This window comes from Spea bombifrons, chromosome 8, assembly GCF_027358695.1.
Source record: "Spea bombifrons isolate aSpeBom1 chromosome 8, aSpeBom1.2.pri, whole genome shotgun sequence".
In the NCBI taxonomy this organism is placed as follows: Eukaryota; Metazoa; Chordata; class Amphibia; order Anura; family Pelobatidae; genus Spea; species Spea bombifrons.
In genome coordinates, this window is record NC_071094.1 from 39927676 (window position 1) to 39946514 (window position 18839).

Sequence of the window (18839 nt, forward strand, 5' to 3'; positions counted from 1 at the left end):
TAGGCACCATCTACAGGCACAAAACTAACAGGACATGACCGACGGCAAGGCCCCCGGGAACTGGCAGCAGACTGGGGAACTGGCAGACGGCACAGAGACTGGGGACTTGGGGGAGATGGGAATCCCAGCAAGACTCTGGGTGGTGACACGGGCAGGTGAAATGTCTACAATGGTCGGAGTGTCCCTTTAAACCTCCCAATGAAAGAATACAATGACAGATCTGCTGAGGTTTACTTACTTAAGATACCAGAGAGTGCAATTCCTGTAAGTGGAACAGCACCTTTAAGAGTTTTAGCAAAGTCAACCTTGACGCGATGTTTTGTGGAGATAAGCAGGATCGGTGCTTGTCTGACTAATGTGTCCTGGCATACACGAGATCCAGAGCACAGGAGACTACTTAGCCCTTTAAAACAGTTCAATGTAAACGATATACGGCTTTATAGCGTTTCACCGCTCCGCGCATGGAAGATTTGTATGAGCCTCTGTGCAATAAATGCATTCATTTATTTCGTTTTCTCACTAATCAAATATTCATTTACGTGGGTTTCGTTCCATTAAAGAGAGTATTATACAAAGGTGAGCAAAACTGTAGATTTAGTTTAAAGCCTAATCTCGTTCTCAAGGGGTAATATTGACTATATAAAAACTGTATAAATGATATTCGGTAACACTAAAATATGCTTATAGCCCCCTTGTGCCCGTTCCTTTGCTTTATAACCTACAGCGAAATGCATGAATAGCTTAATAAGCAAGGCATTTGAAGAGGATTTTACACAGAGTAAAGATCTCACAAATTCTCGCAGCGCTGAAAAATCCTTCAATAATTGTAATTCTCCCTAAGGAGGGACATTTTAGAGAAGAAAATGCTGGGTAAATCATTGTGTGTCGTAAAACGCGGGGTAAAAAAGGACAAAAGCAGAGCCGCGCGCGCAAAATAAACAAATCAACGTTTTATTTTAGTTTGTTTTTTTTTAAACAGACTGAAGAAATGTTGAGATTTTTAAGGAAAAGATAAATTTGAGGATTGGGTTTTGCTGCGCGTGGAAGAAGCATTAATCTAACCAGATACGTTCCACCCTGAATCTCAGGGTTTTTTGCCCCGGTCTCAAGGTCCCAAGGTGAAAGGAAAGATTTTAATAGTATCTAAGACTCCAAATTACTGCTTGTCCTGGCCCTGCTTGAATGCAGGTGACTCTTGAAATAATGACAATGAGTCGCTACATAGAATCTGCACGACGGGCCATTAAAGGGTTAATATTTTAAGAGTTTCAAAGTCTCAAAGGCTGACCCTACCATATAGAAAGAGTGCTGAGCTTTTAAGCTGCGCCCCCCCCCCCCCCCAAGAGGTTCTTTCCTATGTCGGCAGGCAACCGTACGACAGAGGGGGCTTCGGAAACATAGCTTGCCTATGGTCCAACTATGCTAGCCTAGAACTCCTAGGGCCGGAACTTCCCCTGTTTTGTAGGAGATGTCCCTGGACTTGGCCGTCTTTCCCCGGTTTTCAGTTGTCTGAAGGCGTCCCCCGATCTTTAAAAGGCAAGTTATGTTTTGGGGGTAACCTCGGCTTTTATTTTAAATGCTATAAAATTATATCAACCATAGTCAATAGAATTTCTCATTGCAATCTGAGAAACAAAAAATGTATATTTAAATATTTAATGTTGTCAGCCATGTTTAAAGCTGCTGTTCCACTTAGACAAAACAGTCAAAACACTCTCTACCTGCCGATCAGTCGTTGCACCCTTTTCCCTTTAAGGTATAATCACCTTAACAGAATATTTTCTGTTTCTATGACAACTTTCCGACGTCTACTTTCGTGTCACATGACAATGAAGCATTCCCTGAAAAATTAAAGAGAATCTTACGTGCTTAAAACGCTCAATCTGGGAAGGGTTTGGGAATTAAAGTAATGTTACTGATGTGGAATACATACGAATGTAACCGTTTAAAAATTGTATCCAGATCTTACCGACCGGGCGTTCTTAGGGCAAAATGAAATAGCGCATACAGGATTCTGACCCTACAAGCCTACACCCTACAAGTAAACTCATGACATCAGGAGAAAAATGCAGACACGAGGAAATTAATTGGGAAGTCGGCAGCTGAAAGCGATACATGACAACAGGCCAAAGTAATGTTATTGTAAACGGGAGTCACTAAGGTTACTCAATAATTTACCAGCTTGGTTGTCTCAAAGATGCTGACTGGGCAGAACAAGCTTTTTAAGCTAACAACTCTCCGGAGCTGTGTACAGTGAGACCTACGAATCGCATCCATTACGTGAATAAGATGTAGATGCAATTCCGAACAAGCTTCAAGACTCCGACTCAATTAAATCGTCGAGCTCCCCTGTCATCGGAACGTTCGCCGGGACGGCGGGAAGAATCTCTTCATCTTTACGTTCGCAATCCAAACACAGTGCCAGGTGTCTCCTTGGTTAAAATAAGATGTAAAATAGGGAGCAAAATTGAAAAATGTAATATTGCGGGTAGCATGTTCACCAAAGAACACAGAAACATACAATTTAATGCCCCATTCGGCCTACTAAACGGATTTTATCCGTGGACCTCGAACCACCAATAGAAACTTGAGTTGTGTGGTTTTTTTTAAAATCTCTCTTGAAAGATTACTCCAGATCCCTTAAAATGAAGAGTTTCCTGGGTTCATCAAAAAACTACAAGAATAGAGAGAAATGAAAACTGTATGGGATCCCTGAAAACACCAGATTCACACCAGATCCTTACAGGCACAAGCAGCCCATAGCATTAATAGGTCTACAGATCCCTTCAAAGGAACGGCAGCACCTGGCGCACCCTAACACAATATCAGAATGTGATCTAGTTTCCATGCTGAAAGCTTTTTTTAATCATTTATTGGAATCATTGTGTAAAAAAGCGTGCATTTCAATCTCTGCGCGCGAGTGGAAACAGACGTCTTCCTTTGATGGGTTCATACACATTGTATTGATTGATTATTGATCTAGTACAGATGCACGGCTCTTTAAAAGGTCACTTCTAATCAGGGGGTCATATATATATATATATATATATTTTTAAGAAATTAGCTGGATTCTGAACATTACATACCTGGAATTTTGGTAAATGTGCTACAATTATCCCCATTAGCGCCCAGTTGGGCGATCCGCATCCACCCTACAGGCTTCGTTTCGTTACTGTTCTCGGAATGGTCATCTAGCTTGCACCCTACAGGCTTGTGAAGGATGGGGTGGATGATGGGGGTTGTTGTCAAATAATATACCCAGGTTGAAGGGAGACGCAGTCCAGGATGATCTAGAAGAGGGGAATTTAAAGCTATCCCTGCATCCAGACAGAAGAGCAGAGATGGAGCATATCAGCAGGATTTCTATACCAACGTTTGGACTGTTAGTGGCTTGCTTATGGTCCTAGCAGTGGTCCTTCAAGAATGGTGGCATTTCAAAACAGTACAAATATTCTTAGTTTAACCTGTATTCAAGCAGGGATTGTAGCTGTGATATGCCAGTGGAACAAAAAACACCCATCTTATGATCCTCAGCTCCAGAGTATAACAGTATTCACCCGGAGACCAGCCAATTGGGGTAAAAAACAGGCAAAAGCCTTAGTTTTTAGAGATGACTCCATCTAAGATGTTGGAAGCTTTCATTTGTATTTGGCTATATTTCGATTAAAAAAAGCAACAAATTTTAATATAAATGTTCAAATATATTATTTTAAATGGTTTTAATCTTCAAGTGGTCACCCTATACAATGCTCCATATGTGCGCTCCAGCCGTGCTTAACCCTCTTAGTGCCAGAGGGCAGTACAATGGACTAAACAATTTACTGACACAAGTTTATAGAAGCTGGACACCCGCTTCCAAGGATGGACTGGTAAAGAGAAAAAATAATTTTGTGTTTATTGTAAAATAATAATAATAATAATAAAAAAAAATATATATATATATATATATATATATATGTTATGGAATAAACTGATAATCTCTAAGAAACTGAAAAAAAGAAATTTCAAAAAATATAAATTTGCAAATAAAATTAAATTGTATTAGATCCTAAAATATACTTTTAAGATCACGCATTATTTGACCATTGTATGGAAAAAAAACCATAGTGTCCATGATACGCCACTCTCATTAAAAATCAATGTCCCTTTCCCCAATTTCTATGACGGGTATAGGTTCCGCGTCCATACTGCCCCGGGAATCTTGCCCGCAGCCTTAAGCGTTGCGCAGGCTGTAGATGATACATTGTACAAACAACTCCTAACAATGAAATCATATAAAACTTAAGCAAGGTATAAACATGCAAAAGAAGAATTCTCGGTGCGGTCATAAAGTGATGTTATTTTCTGTTCAGCAGTTCACGTTACTGCTGCTCGTGCTAATTAATTAAAGGAGCTGTTTCCATAATGTGCAAACAGGGAATCTGAGAAAGCGAGAAGGCTTTTAGGTCTCGGAGAGAAGTTAAGTCAATCCGGGAGCGGGCAATCAAATGTAATGAAATCACTTGTCAGTGCTAAGCTTGCAAAAACTGTGAAGTTTGACTAGGGAGTAAAAGGATTATAATTAGATTTCCAATAGGATAATAACTAAATGGCACAGAGCAGTAAAGAGAAAATATTACTTTGTTGGCTAATGGTGCTGCTGTTCAGTTTAGTTTTTTTTTTTTTTTCCTTTTTTTTCTTTTTTTTTTTTTTTTAGGCGATCTTGTTGTTGCTAATTCAATTTGCTTTTATCAGCAAAAAAAAAAACCCAAAACAAAAAAAAAAAAACACTCCTTCAATGATACTCGAATGTCATTTGCAAGAATCATTGATCTCAAGGTGCTTTTAATGACACCCAATATGTTTTGCTATGTGAATGGGAGACTGAGGGGGTGAAATGGTTAATGACGGGTGCTTTTATTCTGCAGATCTGATGGTGGCGTTGGCACCATCAGATCTTAGAGTCACGCGTGACTTTATATCTTCTAAGCGGTTTTTTTGGACCCCGAACCCCTCTCTCTCTTCTTTTTTCCTCCCCAGTTGTCCCTTTTTTTTTCTAGGAGCTCAGAATGTTTGCTGGGTATGAGGGTTCTCCAGCCGTAAAAGCCACGGTAATTTATATAGAAACAGCATGAAATATATGTATTAAATATATTGTGTGAGAATAACACACTGTTACAAATGCCCGAAAATTCCTATTAAAGCCCCTCCTCAGCCACGCCCCTAACCACACCCTACAATGCAAAAGTGCCCCTCTCGGCTCGGGGGGGTATTAACTTGTCATAAACCATGCGGTTCATTTCGATGACACAATACCGCGCAGATGGCGGTCTGTATGTATCACTCCACCCTTTCCCGAGGCATAAAGTACCGGTCTCTACTACCTCTTGAATGAGTTTATTGCCCCAAGATGTCGGCGGCTGTGCATTCGTATAACTCACTCTCTTTATGTCTATTTATACAAGAGAAATTATATTTGTGCTCCATACGGCAGCCCAACAAGGAGAGAGTTAAGAAATAGAATGTCTCCTTTTATTAACATGTTCAGTGCTGGTCTGCTGCCATAGAGGTTACTCTATGCTTACTTTACCATACCTCCCATGTGTCCCAGTTTCTACAAGATAGTCCTAATTATCAGGCCCTTCCCTGCCACCCTATGTAGCTGCCCCACTGTCCATCCCTTACGAAAAAATTTTTTTGCAGCATTGACCACCATCACAGTTTCCATGACGCCACCTAATATACCCCCCAACTACTACTGAGGTAGAGCTCGGGGGGAAAGTGGGGCAAAATCGAGACTGGTCGTCTGTAATGTTGGGGTGCATGTTACCCTTCTAAAAAAAGAACTACTTAGAGATTTAGAAAATTAAACATTTAAACATGGAGTAGTCACCATGGCAACCAAGGAACGATGCTGAAGAGGGGTCCTTCTTTGGCACTTTGCACTGGTCCCTAACATTAAACGGTCACGCGTTGTAATTTTTCCATAAACATATAAAACATTAACGATAGCTGATTAGCAAAAATAAAAAGATTAGTTATTAGCGCGGATTAGACATGGCTGACTTTGGGCTTAGGGGTATAATTAAACACTTCCTGAAGCGGAGGATGAAATTCACACATTTCACTTGTGAAATAAATTATCGTCCGTCCGCCGCCACTCAGAAACACATTATTTTGAGCAAAAGGTCAAACGAAATCAACCACCACAAGAGCTGCCGATATCCAGATGCGCATCTCCATCTCCCGTAAATCAGGGGGAAATATTGCGTTTTATGTCCGTCCTGTTCCTGCATGAGGCATTCGCCAATAAAAGAGAACTTAACAGCTCCCATTCTCAAGGAAAGTGTAATCCTATAGGGGGTCCGAGACGCCTATTCTTGTGGGACCCTTAAGACTGCAGCTTTCGCAATTATTTACCTTGCATTGGGGGGCTATCATGTTGCGACCCGCTGTGTTCTGTTTCCATCTCTGGGATGCAAGCGTCTGCAAAACATCAAATTATTAATTGATTAGATGGACTTAAAAATTTATATTTTTTAAATCATTTAGTTACAAGAACCGTGGCTACATTGGGCATTTTGTAACATATAGAAATATATATAAAGAAGAGAGAGAGAGGGGGGGGGTAGGATGGAAACATTTAAATACATGAAGGGGTTTAACAAAGTCCAGGAGGGAAGTTTATTTTAAAGGAGGAGAAGCGTTAGAACAAGAGTTCATGATCTAACATTAGAAGAGGGTTGTAGATAAGTGGAACAGCCTCCTAGTAGAAGTGGTAGAGGCTAATACAGTGAGTGTATTTAAACATGCATGGGATCGGCATATGGCTTAATGTCAAGTTTATCTTTGGGGAAACCAATATGCATAGGAATATATAGTCTGACGGCAGATAAGAACCATTCGGCCCACCTGGTCTGCCCTTTTTCCCAGTGTAGGGATTCAGACACGGTCATCTACCACTTCTGCTGCCAAGCTGTTCCATTTATCTACTACCTTCTCAGTACAGTAAAACCTCCGTACATCGGCAATGCAGATAGATCTATGACAGCCAGGGACAGCCGACCCAACCTAGACAGTGATACAATCAATCTATGTGTATGCTGTGTATGAGTTCTTTTTTATTTCGCTAATAAATGACAAACATATCACATGGTGGGACGAGGGGATCCTGACAAACCCAAATCCTCTTATAGATAATGATATTATCTTAATCCTGGATTCCGATGTAATAGATTGTAATCTTGCAGTCCAATGTATTACCCTGTGTTAATCTTATTGCCCATTTTGTATATGGCCAATTTTAACGCCGTTAGTTTTCCCCTTCCTTTTGTAACAGCGCTACGGACTCTGTTGGCGCTCTACGGATAGTGCCATGTAATAACTTCAGGTTCGTGATGTCCCGGGGCTGCGTTACCGTTTAACATCCGCAGTCCCTCTCCTGACGTGGCTTGTTTAAGTGCCTGTTCAACTTGCTCCCTTCTTTTCGACTCGAACTCCAGGGCTTCCTGCAATTTTCTCTTAGCCTTTTTCTCTTTCTTCAAGCGCTTCTGAATTGTTGCTGAAAGACAGAAAAATAATAACCGTTACAGTCGGTTCTATTCTCGGAGGTATCTTCTTCCCGAACGAGTCTGATCTCCCTCTACGAAGTCCCCTCTATAATCGTTTCCAATAGCGGAGCGCCCGGTGATACAAATGTTGTTAGTGTTTTCATGTTCCTTTTAAACTGTATGTCGTCTAACATCTCAGAATAATAGAAAAGCTTAAGAATTATAAAATATATATATATATATATATATATATATATATATATGTCCAAAGAAAAAAAGTATATATATATATGGGGGACTCTGTATTTAATAAAAAAAAAATATATATATATATATATATATATATATATATATATATATTTATTATATTATATATTATATTTATATCTTATATCTACTTATGTTCCTTTTTATTTATTCTGGCATGATTTCAAGTACCGTATTAAATATATAAAAATAATGAAGGTTCACTGAATAAATCACCAAATAGAAAAAAAACAAATAGAAAAAAAGGTTTTTTCCAAGAGGAAATCAATAAAAAAAAATCACCAAATTTGTGTTAAATAAGCAATGTTTGACTTATTCTATACTGGAAATGTGGTGCGTGGATATATATATATATATAAAATATATATAAAAATATATAAATTAAAATCTCTCTAAAACATAGCGTTTTCTTCTAACTATAAACATTTCTAGTACAAAATTATTAGTAGTTTGGCCAATGTTGGTAGATAACACTTAAAATATCAGTAAATAGGATAACTTGTAATCACTATTGTTAAATAGTAATGTTAATTTATATAATTACGACAGCATCGTTATCTTTTAATCTTCAGGAAGGAGTTCTGCAGAATAATTGTGATATATTATTATTCTTATATCTTTTCCTGGAGCGTATAAATATGTTTCTCTGGTTGCGAGAGTATTTCATGAAGAAGAATGTTCTTTGGATGAGATCTATACACTTTCTAATGAGATATTTCATACCGGTCCCAGACTATATTCAGTATAATGGTTGCTTAACAGCTTCGCGGTGATATATTCAAATGGAACAAAGTGTGCAACACTCAATATATTTAGCTAAAGAGTAAAACGAAACTATTTCAGTCCTGCTAATTTCACCAATGACAGAAAAGGGCCTGCCAAAGCGTTATCAATTTTATTACTTCCTACTTAACTCGCCTATTTATAAAAGATGACAACCCGTAATATTTTTTAACCCAATGCAAAGTAAATGATTGCAAGAAAAATGACTATTTAACGTTTTATCGTTCTTTTAATGCCTTTTTAATACACATAGGACTTAATAATTCATTTTCTATCTAAAGAAGAGCCCTCTAAGGTCCTGAAAGCATGTATATATATATATATATATATATATATATATATATATATATATATGTATACACATACATACACGTACATACATATACACACACATATCTTTTTGGTCTTATAGAAGGTATTACTTTTGGCTAAAGACTCCATCTCTGTTTGGATCAGTACAGCTATATCTGTTTTCCTTAATTATTTTCCCATTACAACTATTTATTTTCTGTTTTAGGAAAAATTGATCTCAAAGAAATTTTTTTATCTATTTACGACACTACTGCCTCCCTCCGCGATGCTTGGAGTTTCGTTAAGGGACAATACACAGGGCTTCTATAGCCATCTTTGCTCATGGTGGGACCCGCGTCCGGCTAATGTTCTTTTGTACAGAAGGTATAGATGGACTATTCCCACCATAGTTGTAGTGCCTCGGGACAGACGTACAGGGAATGATGTTTCTAACACTGTGTTTATTTACTAATGTTAAAAAAAAGCAGAGCTGGTGGAACAGCACCTTTAAAATAAACCTTACCTCGGCTCTGTAACTCTGCAGTCAGCTGTCTCTCCAGATTTTCCCGAAGTTCTCTCTCCCGGCAAAGTTCCAACTTTAACTCCTTCTTCTCCTGCTGTATTTGTTTCTCTTGTACTCTGGCGTTATCGACTGCGACTTTTAGAAGGCCCTGAAAACAAAGTGGCCCTTATTCGCTGAGCAGCACTTAAATATAAGGCGCAGGGCCTTGGCAAGGTTAGTGTAGGGTGCCACTAGTCATTACCCCTGAAGAGTGAACAAACAGATCCGTAACCTCTGGGCCCATGTCTACTAAACTGCGGTATTTATTGTGTCGCATAGGATGCCTTTTTAAAGAACGGGTCACAAGGAGCCATTTCTCAAAGGAGCTTCTGCGCCACACCATTTAGTAGACATGGCTGGCTCTAATCTTAACATGCGTCCCTCCTCCCGTAAACAGCTAATTACAGCAGGTACTTTAAATTCATAATACTTTAAAGATCATCATTAGGATAAAAAAAGGAGAAATCTGGTAGTTTCGCTGTCAAAATGTCTTCTTAAATTGTTTTTTAAATGTTTATCAATCAGGGCCCATCAATCAAGACATTGTTCTTCAATTTAGTACAGCGTGCGTCAGTAAGCGGGAGGGAGATGTATTTATTAGGGGGCTTCACAGAGACTACTGAGTACACCTATTAGTGAGAAATATATGGATCTGAGGCTATTTCGTTCCATCCTTTGTGCAACAATTGAAAAATGGAGATTTAGGTCCGCGTAGTCCTTCGGTGATTAAGTATAATGTATCGAATTTGTAAAATGAAAACATGTTTGGTGGATGTAAGCGGAAAGCACGGGTTGGAATATCAAGTAACTGATGGACTGCAGGACGATAACACCGCCTGCCCGGCGGAGGCTTCATTTACCGGAGTTTATTAATAACAGCTTTCCTATTCTGCCTTCGATTGGCTATTTTAAGCAAGAATACGATTTTAAAAGGATCTTGGAATTAAATGATTATTTTTTTTCAAACAGCAGAAACGTACCTTTATTGACCTTTCACCATTCTCAGGCCATCGTTGGCCATCGCGGCATATCCATGAGCTTTTCTCGTTGACTTCCAGTTGAACTTAATGTTCAACCTTTGGAATCGTACCATGCTTCTATTTTTTTATAAATTGCTGAATTTTTGGGGATTTTTTTTAATGAAACTTCCATAATACCTCACCAAGGTCTCACCAAGGTTGGAGAAGACAAGGTTTAGATTAGTGAGATGGTCTGGGGCGGCCCCCCTAACATGAATGGTCTCCTATTCGAAGAACGTGTAAATACCTGAATGTTAGTTAGAAGAGTTTCTACGGATGACAAGCCATCGGCAAACAAGAAGGGTGCAGGGAATCCGGGCGGTAAGGTCTGTCCGGCCAGTTGGACTTTATCCAAATTTGGTTTTATTATTGGAATGGCAATTTGGATGTCATCTGCAAAAAAAAAAAACAGAATACCGAATTACAGAAGAGTAATAATAATAAGTTACTAAGAAAGCCCGTTTAACTTTTTTTGTCTTTGGTTAAGGGAAGCCACGATGCGAAGAACTGATGTCTTCTAAATCTACTTTATCAAATCCTTCTCGGAAACTGTGGGAACACTGGAATATATGACAGCAGTCGCAGCAGGAGCAGATGTGCGGTACGGCTCGACTAATAAATTAAAGAAATGTTTGAATGCTGCGCCATAAACTAATGTGATCAGATGTAGCGCGGATATTTAGCTCCGTGATTTAGGAACAGTAAGGACAATAAAGTATGTATGAAGAATATATTAGAAGTGAAGGGGATCGCTCCCTGAACACCGCTCACCCCTCTGCAGCACAAAGAGTTAATACGGGATACACAGAATAATTAACAGCTATGTTATACTAATGGCAGGTCAGGCCGTGCTGACCGCCATCCAGTAGGGGAATGTTCAGTATCAGCGATTAACCTAATGAGTGCCAGAGGGAAGTGAAAAGCTTTCCCTTGCTCACCTCTATTAAAGATTATTTTGATCATTCAAATGGGAAGCCGCTCTTTTTAATATTATTTGAATATGAATCTTGGATGACACACAAAAATGCAATAACTCACCCTAAAACATATATCATGCTAGCATTAGAGTTTTTAGGATCTATTTAAAAATAAACCAACCTGTGAGTGATTACATTTCATTTTTTTGTTACAACAGGGGACACGTTTTTACCATGACTAATTAAAAGTGACAATGACATCAATGCGAGTTAAGATAAGGAAAAGAGGGCTGCGATCAATGAAACCACTCATGAGATATCAATCGTATCAATGATGTCCCATTTTTTATTTCACTTTATAAGTAAACTTGTATACTTATAATGATGTCTGCTAAAAATTCCTTCCTGTGCAACTAGATAGATGGATAGATAGATAGATAGATAGATAGATAGATAAATAGATACATAGACAGATAGATAGATAATGGATAGATATATAGATAGATAGACAGATAGATAATGGATAGATAGATAGATAGATAGATAGATAGATAGATAAATAGAGAGATATATAATAGATAGATAATAGATAGATAGATACATAGATAGATAAATACATAGATAGACAGACAGATAGATAGATAGATAGATAGATAGATAGATAGATAGATAGATAGATACTTCATAACTTCAAAAACACCTACTTGAAAACATTAAAGTTAATTAAACTAAACTTTTTTTGGGAAGAAGGGGGACACTAAGGGAATGGAAAAGGTATCAAAGTCCATATGATGTCTGAAGTGTTCCTTTAAACCTAGCATTCTTTTTTGGAAGAGAATGGATTTCACAATATGACACGAACTCCATAGACAAGAAGACACGAGTTATTTCATTATAACACCCAAGGCTGTATATGGAGTCACAAACCCAGTAGATAATGTTCGAAGGGACAGGTCCCAGAACGGAACGCTGACATCCGTAAACTTCCATCGCCCGCATTTGGAGCACTTCGACATTACCATCATACCTGCGGCACGTCACCTCGAAGAGTTATTAGATAGACATGTGCATGAATATAGTTTTCATTTTTTTATTTAAAAGTATAGTGATATTGCCACTCAAAAAAACAGTTCAATTTCCCTCTTCAATACATAGCAGGGCATAAACTCTGCTGAAATAATGTTTCCAATACTATTTTAAATGACTCGCAAAATATATCACCTCTTTGGATCCGCCGAGAAAAAAAAAAAGGTTATGAAGGACGTTTCTGCTTCAATTGCTTTTTTTTTGGTAAAACCTTCCTCCAAATATATTAGCTTTAAGTACTTGATACATTTGTTTTTCTAAAGGCAATTGCACAACTGTCCTTAAGGCTCCATTCGTCAAATGCCCTTGTCATATTAATTCCAAGATTTACAATTAGACCGAGGTACAATTACTATTTTTTTTCTTCTTCTTCTTCTTTTTTATAATTCCACTGGGAACCAGCAAATCAGTTACAAACACACGGAGACATGATTAAAGTGCAGGGCTTTAACGTTTGTATCGTCATGAAATGCAGACAAATTCCTTTTTTCGAGACAGACGCGATCTCTGTTATGTTTCAGAGGAGAGAAAACAAAAAAAAAACATTTTTGCTAACAAGGAATATAATGGAGATTTTTTCTCTCTTTTTATTTATTTGAAATCCATATGAGGGGGTCTCGGGGCACCAGACTGTACAATGGGAATAGAACCCCTCCGGCCCCATCTAGTCTGCCGATTTCTACTGATGTAAGAACTTTACAACCTTAATCAGTCGTCGGCTCGTCTTAGGATCAGGAGCCACATGGCTACCCCATGCATGTTTACAAATCCACATAACGTATACAGAAAGGAGAATATATATATATTAACATTTTTATAAATTACTTTTAAGTCCAGTCCCACCTAGTAAGCTGTATTTATTATCTTTAGAGGATATGCCCCTCGCGGCTTTGGGTGCCCTCTTCTGGCAGTGGCATAACTTGCAGCTTGCCCAAGTACCAGCCCCATTAGACCCATCATGCCTATCTAAGAACAGAACAGCGATCTATTGCTAGTAAACACGGTAAACATTAATATATCAGAGGGGTTGATGTTTCACCGGGGTTAGAGGTCAAACTGGATGATGCCTTTATTGAAGTATAATAGACTGCAAGCTTTTCAGACTACCCAGGCTTCTTCTTCAGGTATACCATAATATAGTAAGGCCTAGAAGAGACCTAAATGGTTTCAAAAGCTTGCAATCTATTATACCTCAGTTAGCCAATAAAGGTTTTTTAATTTGTTGTTTTTTTTTTTCTTTCTACAGCTAATACAGTACAATTATTTGGCATCAGGGCTGTACAAGATACTTTGATACAGATAAGGGGAAAGCAGTTCCTTCGAGACCCCCTTGGGCAGTTAAAGTACCCCCTTGGATCAACAAAGTTGAAATTACTAAACAAAATTACTGCTTCCAATAAGGACATCATAACCTACAATGAGCAGATCAAGGTCAGAGCAGAACGAAGAACTAAGGAACGAAACACTTTTCTTCAATCTGCACTGCGATATTTTGTAGCCTTAAAACCTTTGTGAATGTTAACAATGTAACACTTAGTATTTCATGCGTCTGCGTGAGTTAGGGCTTCTTGTTTTACATTTAATGTATGAGCAGCAACGTTAAATGTCGTTCTGCTCCCTTATTAAGCTATATATATTTGCTGCTGAGTAATGCGCTTAATATGTAATTTTGACAGAGCTAGTTATTCTTCTCGCCTATTTGCTTATTTATAAACATGTTGACGCGAATCCATTGTTCTCCTATTAAATAAGTCAGAATGATGACAGTGGGGAAAATATGGTCAAAAGCTGTAACTGCTGTTTTGTTAAGTTTTTTTTAGTGTTACGACCATGCCATACATCTTTAGCTTTGTGTGTGAGCATGGATGTGTGTGCATGAACGTGAATAAGAGTGTGAACGGGCAAGAATGAGAGTGTGAAGGAGAGTGAATGAGAGTGTGAGAGCATGAGTGTGGGAGCATGACTGAGAGTTGGAGAGAGTTAATTTATATATCATGATATAGCAATGGATGCAGGCATGGTTGTGGTGGTGAGGGGGCAGCATTTCATCCTCAGACTGGCTGGCTCTGCATAGGCAAATTAATCCAAAATTCACCTAAACTGTATCATTGGTTAATCCAATGGCCGACATAGAAACTTAAATTGAGCAGGGCAGCATGTGGATTGGAATTTAAAGGTACTGTTCCGCTTACATAAATCCCTAATATTGAGCAGATATTTTATTTTATGTGTTTAGTCACATAATAACAACACAAAAACTTTTTAGAAGCTTTTTCAGTCGTTATGAGAACAATTTATAATGATTTTGGGTCAAATGACAATTATTACTGAGACAACCCTTTATGTGAAAGATTTATTTCAAAGGATGGTTTGACTACTCAGCAGAACCTGCAATTTTGTGCTTAATGTTGCATTTACTTACATAATGAGTGTTAAATTCAGCAGAGTAGGTGAAGCAGCACCTTTAATGAACATTCACGTTAAAACGTTACATTAATGGATTTAAAGAGTCCTGCTTGGGAGTCTTCCAATCCCTTCCATGTCTTCTTTTGCAGTTTCTCCAGGATATGGTCATTTATTTACCTTACTTACCTAACATGGAGTAATGCGCTTACCTATGTAAGCGGAAGGACCTTTCGGCCATTTTTTACTTGTTGAATGTGTTTCTCTTTTACACAGACGAGAAGAACTACCAACAGGTAGAGCAAGGGTGTCCAACCTGTGGCTCTCCAGCTGCTGCAGTACTACATCTCCCATAATGCTCTTTTAGCTAAGTGGCTGGCAGAGGAGTATGGGAGATGTAGTCCTGCAGCACCTGGAGCGCCGCAGGTTGGACACTCTTGAGGCAGAGGCTTATATATATATATATATATATATATATATATATATATATATATATATATATAATATTTGTTATTAGTGTTATTGTTTTATATAGCGCCATCATATTCCATAGTGCGGTAATGGGTAAACATTACATAATAAGTAATATATAATATAACAATTAGACTTAAAGCTTAGAACTTATGGCTAATAACTGGTAATATTGATTTATTCACCTACAGTCACCATGTATCCAGCTAACCTCTTACCCCTATATGTTGAATGAATGGAATCCCAGACCTGCTTACACTGTAAATGCCCATTACTGCCGGAATACATCTTTGTCAATACTCACTAAATGGTCAGAAACCCCCTGGACACCCTCCCTCCTAAATTCCAATTACATGATTGCACCTCTGGCCATCACGGCATCTGAAACCAAATCAGCGGGAACGCGTCCAGTTTTTTTTCCCCGCCATGAACACAACGCCACTTACAGCCTTGCTCTGAAATATAACTATTGATGATGAAGACAAGTGTCACGCCGCATGGCTCGCAATGTTTCCGTACAGTAAATTGACGTTTCAAAATAATATTACTCTCCGTTAAAGACAGAGACACAGCTAAATTAGGTGCCCGCCGGCTGCAGCAAGGATCAAATGCAAAAAGAATCATATTTCATCACAGCTAGTCAAGAGCAGGAAAATAAATAGAAAAATAAGAGCTATGTGGGCAATGATTCATTTTGATAATCTGGCCCAAGAGAGACGCACACAGACAGCACACAGATCTAAGCGCCCGCCGAAAGACAGATAGGACGCAGAGGGTGGGAATCGGGATGACAGTGTAGCAGAGGTCACATTGATTTTTGCAGGCATTTTTCCCATAGATGAGATAACCCTGGACTCCATTTGGTCCATTGTTCATATCCCACCTGTCCCACAAGCAATAAATTTCCCGGTCCACGAAAAAAAAACAGAGCAGCAAAGGAGAAGGATCCTACTTATGGCTTCTTATGATTAAGTTTTTGTGCTAGCCCAACATGTTTTGCAGACCAAGGTCACATCGTATGTTAAGGTCCTTTAATAGGAAGACGTGGCCGCAGAGTATTACCGTTTACTGTGTACGCCAGGACCTGCCAAACCATTCATCACTTATTTTTTTCTCTCTCTCTTCTGATTGAAATCGCACACTGCAAGGATGAATGATAAATGTAATACAAATCTATTTCAATCTTGTAATGGCTCCTTACATCTGAATGGTGTCCGCTTCTCGCCGCTCCCTTTTCTGATAAGTGCGCTTTTAGTAGGGCATTTATCAACCATGCGTGGAAAGTCTTAATTGGTAGAGCAATTAAAACTGTCAAGCGCTGGGACCGTATATATGGGGAGAACAGGTACGACGTTTGGTCATATAGCCAGGGAATGTAAAAAATAAAAAGCAAAAATGGACCTGCGAACCTCGTTCTTAACCTCGCAAAATATTGTCTAACAATCTAGAATGTCCAGTCCTTATAAAGTGATTTAAAACATTGATTTGGGGTAGCCCATGGAATCTTTTAGTCGAAGTTGATACCTTTTATCGGGCAGAAAAAAAGATGTAAATTCAGCAGTCTCTTCTTTAAGTGGAATTCTGGAGAATATGGAATATTGCCCAACATGGTCAATTAATTATTTGAATTTTAAAAATGTTTTAAATTTAGGGTTCACATGATCTGGAAACTCAGCTTAGCAAAAAACCCTACTGTAAGATGTTTTATAATAGATCATGATTATATGCATTGTTGTTATATCATTTCACGTTAAGAGTACCTTTCGCACCTTTGTCTCTGAAATCAACTTTTTTTTAACAATGTTATATACACCTTTTTTGATTTAAATATCCCGTTACTTTTTTTTGCATGTTCTTCAGTTACAACAACTTTTCCTGGTTCACCAATTTTTTTTTAGGGTCCAAAATCCCATGGATCCAGAAACCTTTTTTACAATGAAATATAATTATGTATAAATGAGTAACATCTTCTCAATATATATACAAAAAGGAAGAGGCAGTAACCTACAACAAGCCTAATGAGCCAATACACACAAATATTATAATCTCAATGTATTTTAGTGTTCGATGACGGTGCTTCTTATCACCTAGAAAACCCTCCCGCTGTCCGAATGAGGTGTTTTGATAAGAAGAGAAGAAACAAATGGATCACTGGACTCCCAAATCTTCATCATCTGGGGTGGCACTCACTGAAGAGATATGCGACCCCTTTGCTTGCCTCCGTGGCCAGAAGGCTACGGGACGTCTGTTTCGTCTTGGTCCTCCTCAGAAGAAGAGAACCACTGAAGTCTTCAAGGAGAGGCAGAAACCCAAAAGGGTGACCTCCCCACTTTCACCAAAAATTGTATCTTCTGGGTATCCGGCTCCATTTTAGTAGCCTTTTTAGTGTACCATATCAAAAATATTGTCTAAATTTTAAATAATAAGTGGTCAAACGTAATACCAGACGCAATAAAAAGGTGCCATTCATAAAAATGGCCACTGGCCGGCCAAAAGACTGGGGCTAGTGAAAAGAAAAATATGCCAGGAATGGTCCGAGGCGAAACAATGCTCTTACACATGAGCCAAGAACAAAAGTGATTGTCTACACAAAACTAAAAGACAATTTGTGACACACACACAGATCTTGGACCTTGCCTGGTGGCTCCATGGCACCTCGGGCTTCCAGCCTTTCCCCCATGAAGGCCAGCGGATCGAGTGATTCCCTCTCCAACAGGCACTATTAAATCTTAGCCAAAAAGGCCAAAAAGGCTAACATACATTTGGAAAAACGCTGAAAGTCCAAAAGTTAATTGATTTCCCGACTTGGGGTAAAAGAGGCAACTTTGGCTGTATCATAGTGAATGAATGAACACAGCGCTCATCTACCAGGAGTCTTGGGCAGGAAAAAAGTTTCATATAGTGTCATATAGTTACGGAAAAATCCAGAAGAAGTCACAGAGTGCTGACTGTTTTAACCTTGTGATTCACATGCCGGCTTCACCATCAATGTCTCTCTTCTTAATTAGTCCGTGAACGCGCAGGGCAGCGAATGCAAAGAGGGAGTAGCTGATTAATCTGTCCCACCGGCTCTAAATCACTTTTTTTTTATTTATTTCCCAAATAAATTAGAGTATATTACTTAAGACTAAAATTGCATTTTTTCATTAGTGGTGTTTATCATAAAAAAAACAGCACTTACAATAAAAATACTATATGGTGCCCATTTTTCCTGAATGACCTTAACATTAAAGCGAAACCGTAAAAACCAACGACCATGCGCATCTCCCTTACGTAGTTACCGGGAGTTTGTATAAATTGGATGTACAGGCAATTTATTTTGTGCTGATAAAACAAATGTGAAATGAAACATTTTAAATATAATCTTAGAAACTGCATTAAATATGGCAATTAGATTATATTTTAACAGTCCTTGGCAGGTAGTTTTCACAGTCGCCACGATAGTGTTTTAAGAAATGAAGTTCATATTTCACGGTTGTGTTCCCTACCAGAGAGAAATAATTCAGGCATA

The 18839-nt window shown here is 38.5% G+C and overlaps 1 protein-coding gene across 2 annotated transcripts in view; it reads right to left on the reverse strand.

Annotated features, from left to right (window-relative positions):
- The window catches only part of DACH2 (dachshund family transcription factor 2), a 207602-nt gene that overhangs the window by 6750 nt on the left and 182013 nt on the right, over nucleotides 1–18839 (reverse strand). For both annotated transcript variants that reach the window (XM_053473074.1, XM_053473073.1), the window contains exons 8-11: nucleotides 10699–10844; nucleotides 9394–9541; nucleotides 7397–7540; nucleotides 6400–6465 (exon numbers count right to left, since the gene is read on the reverse strand). In XM_053473074.1, coding sequence (XP_053329049.1) covers nucleotides 6400–6465; nucleotides 7397–7540; nucleotides 9394–9541; nucleotides 10699–10844 — 504 coding nt within the window. The remainder of the gene's footprint in view (nucleotides 1–6399; nucleotides 6466–7396; nucleotides 7541–9393; nucleotides 9542–10698; nucleotides 10845–18839) is intronic.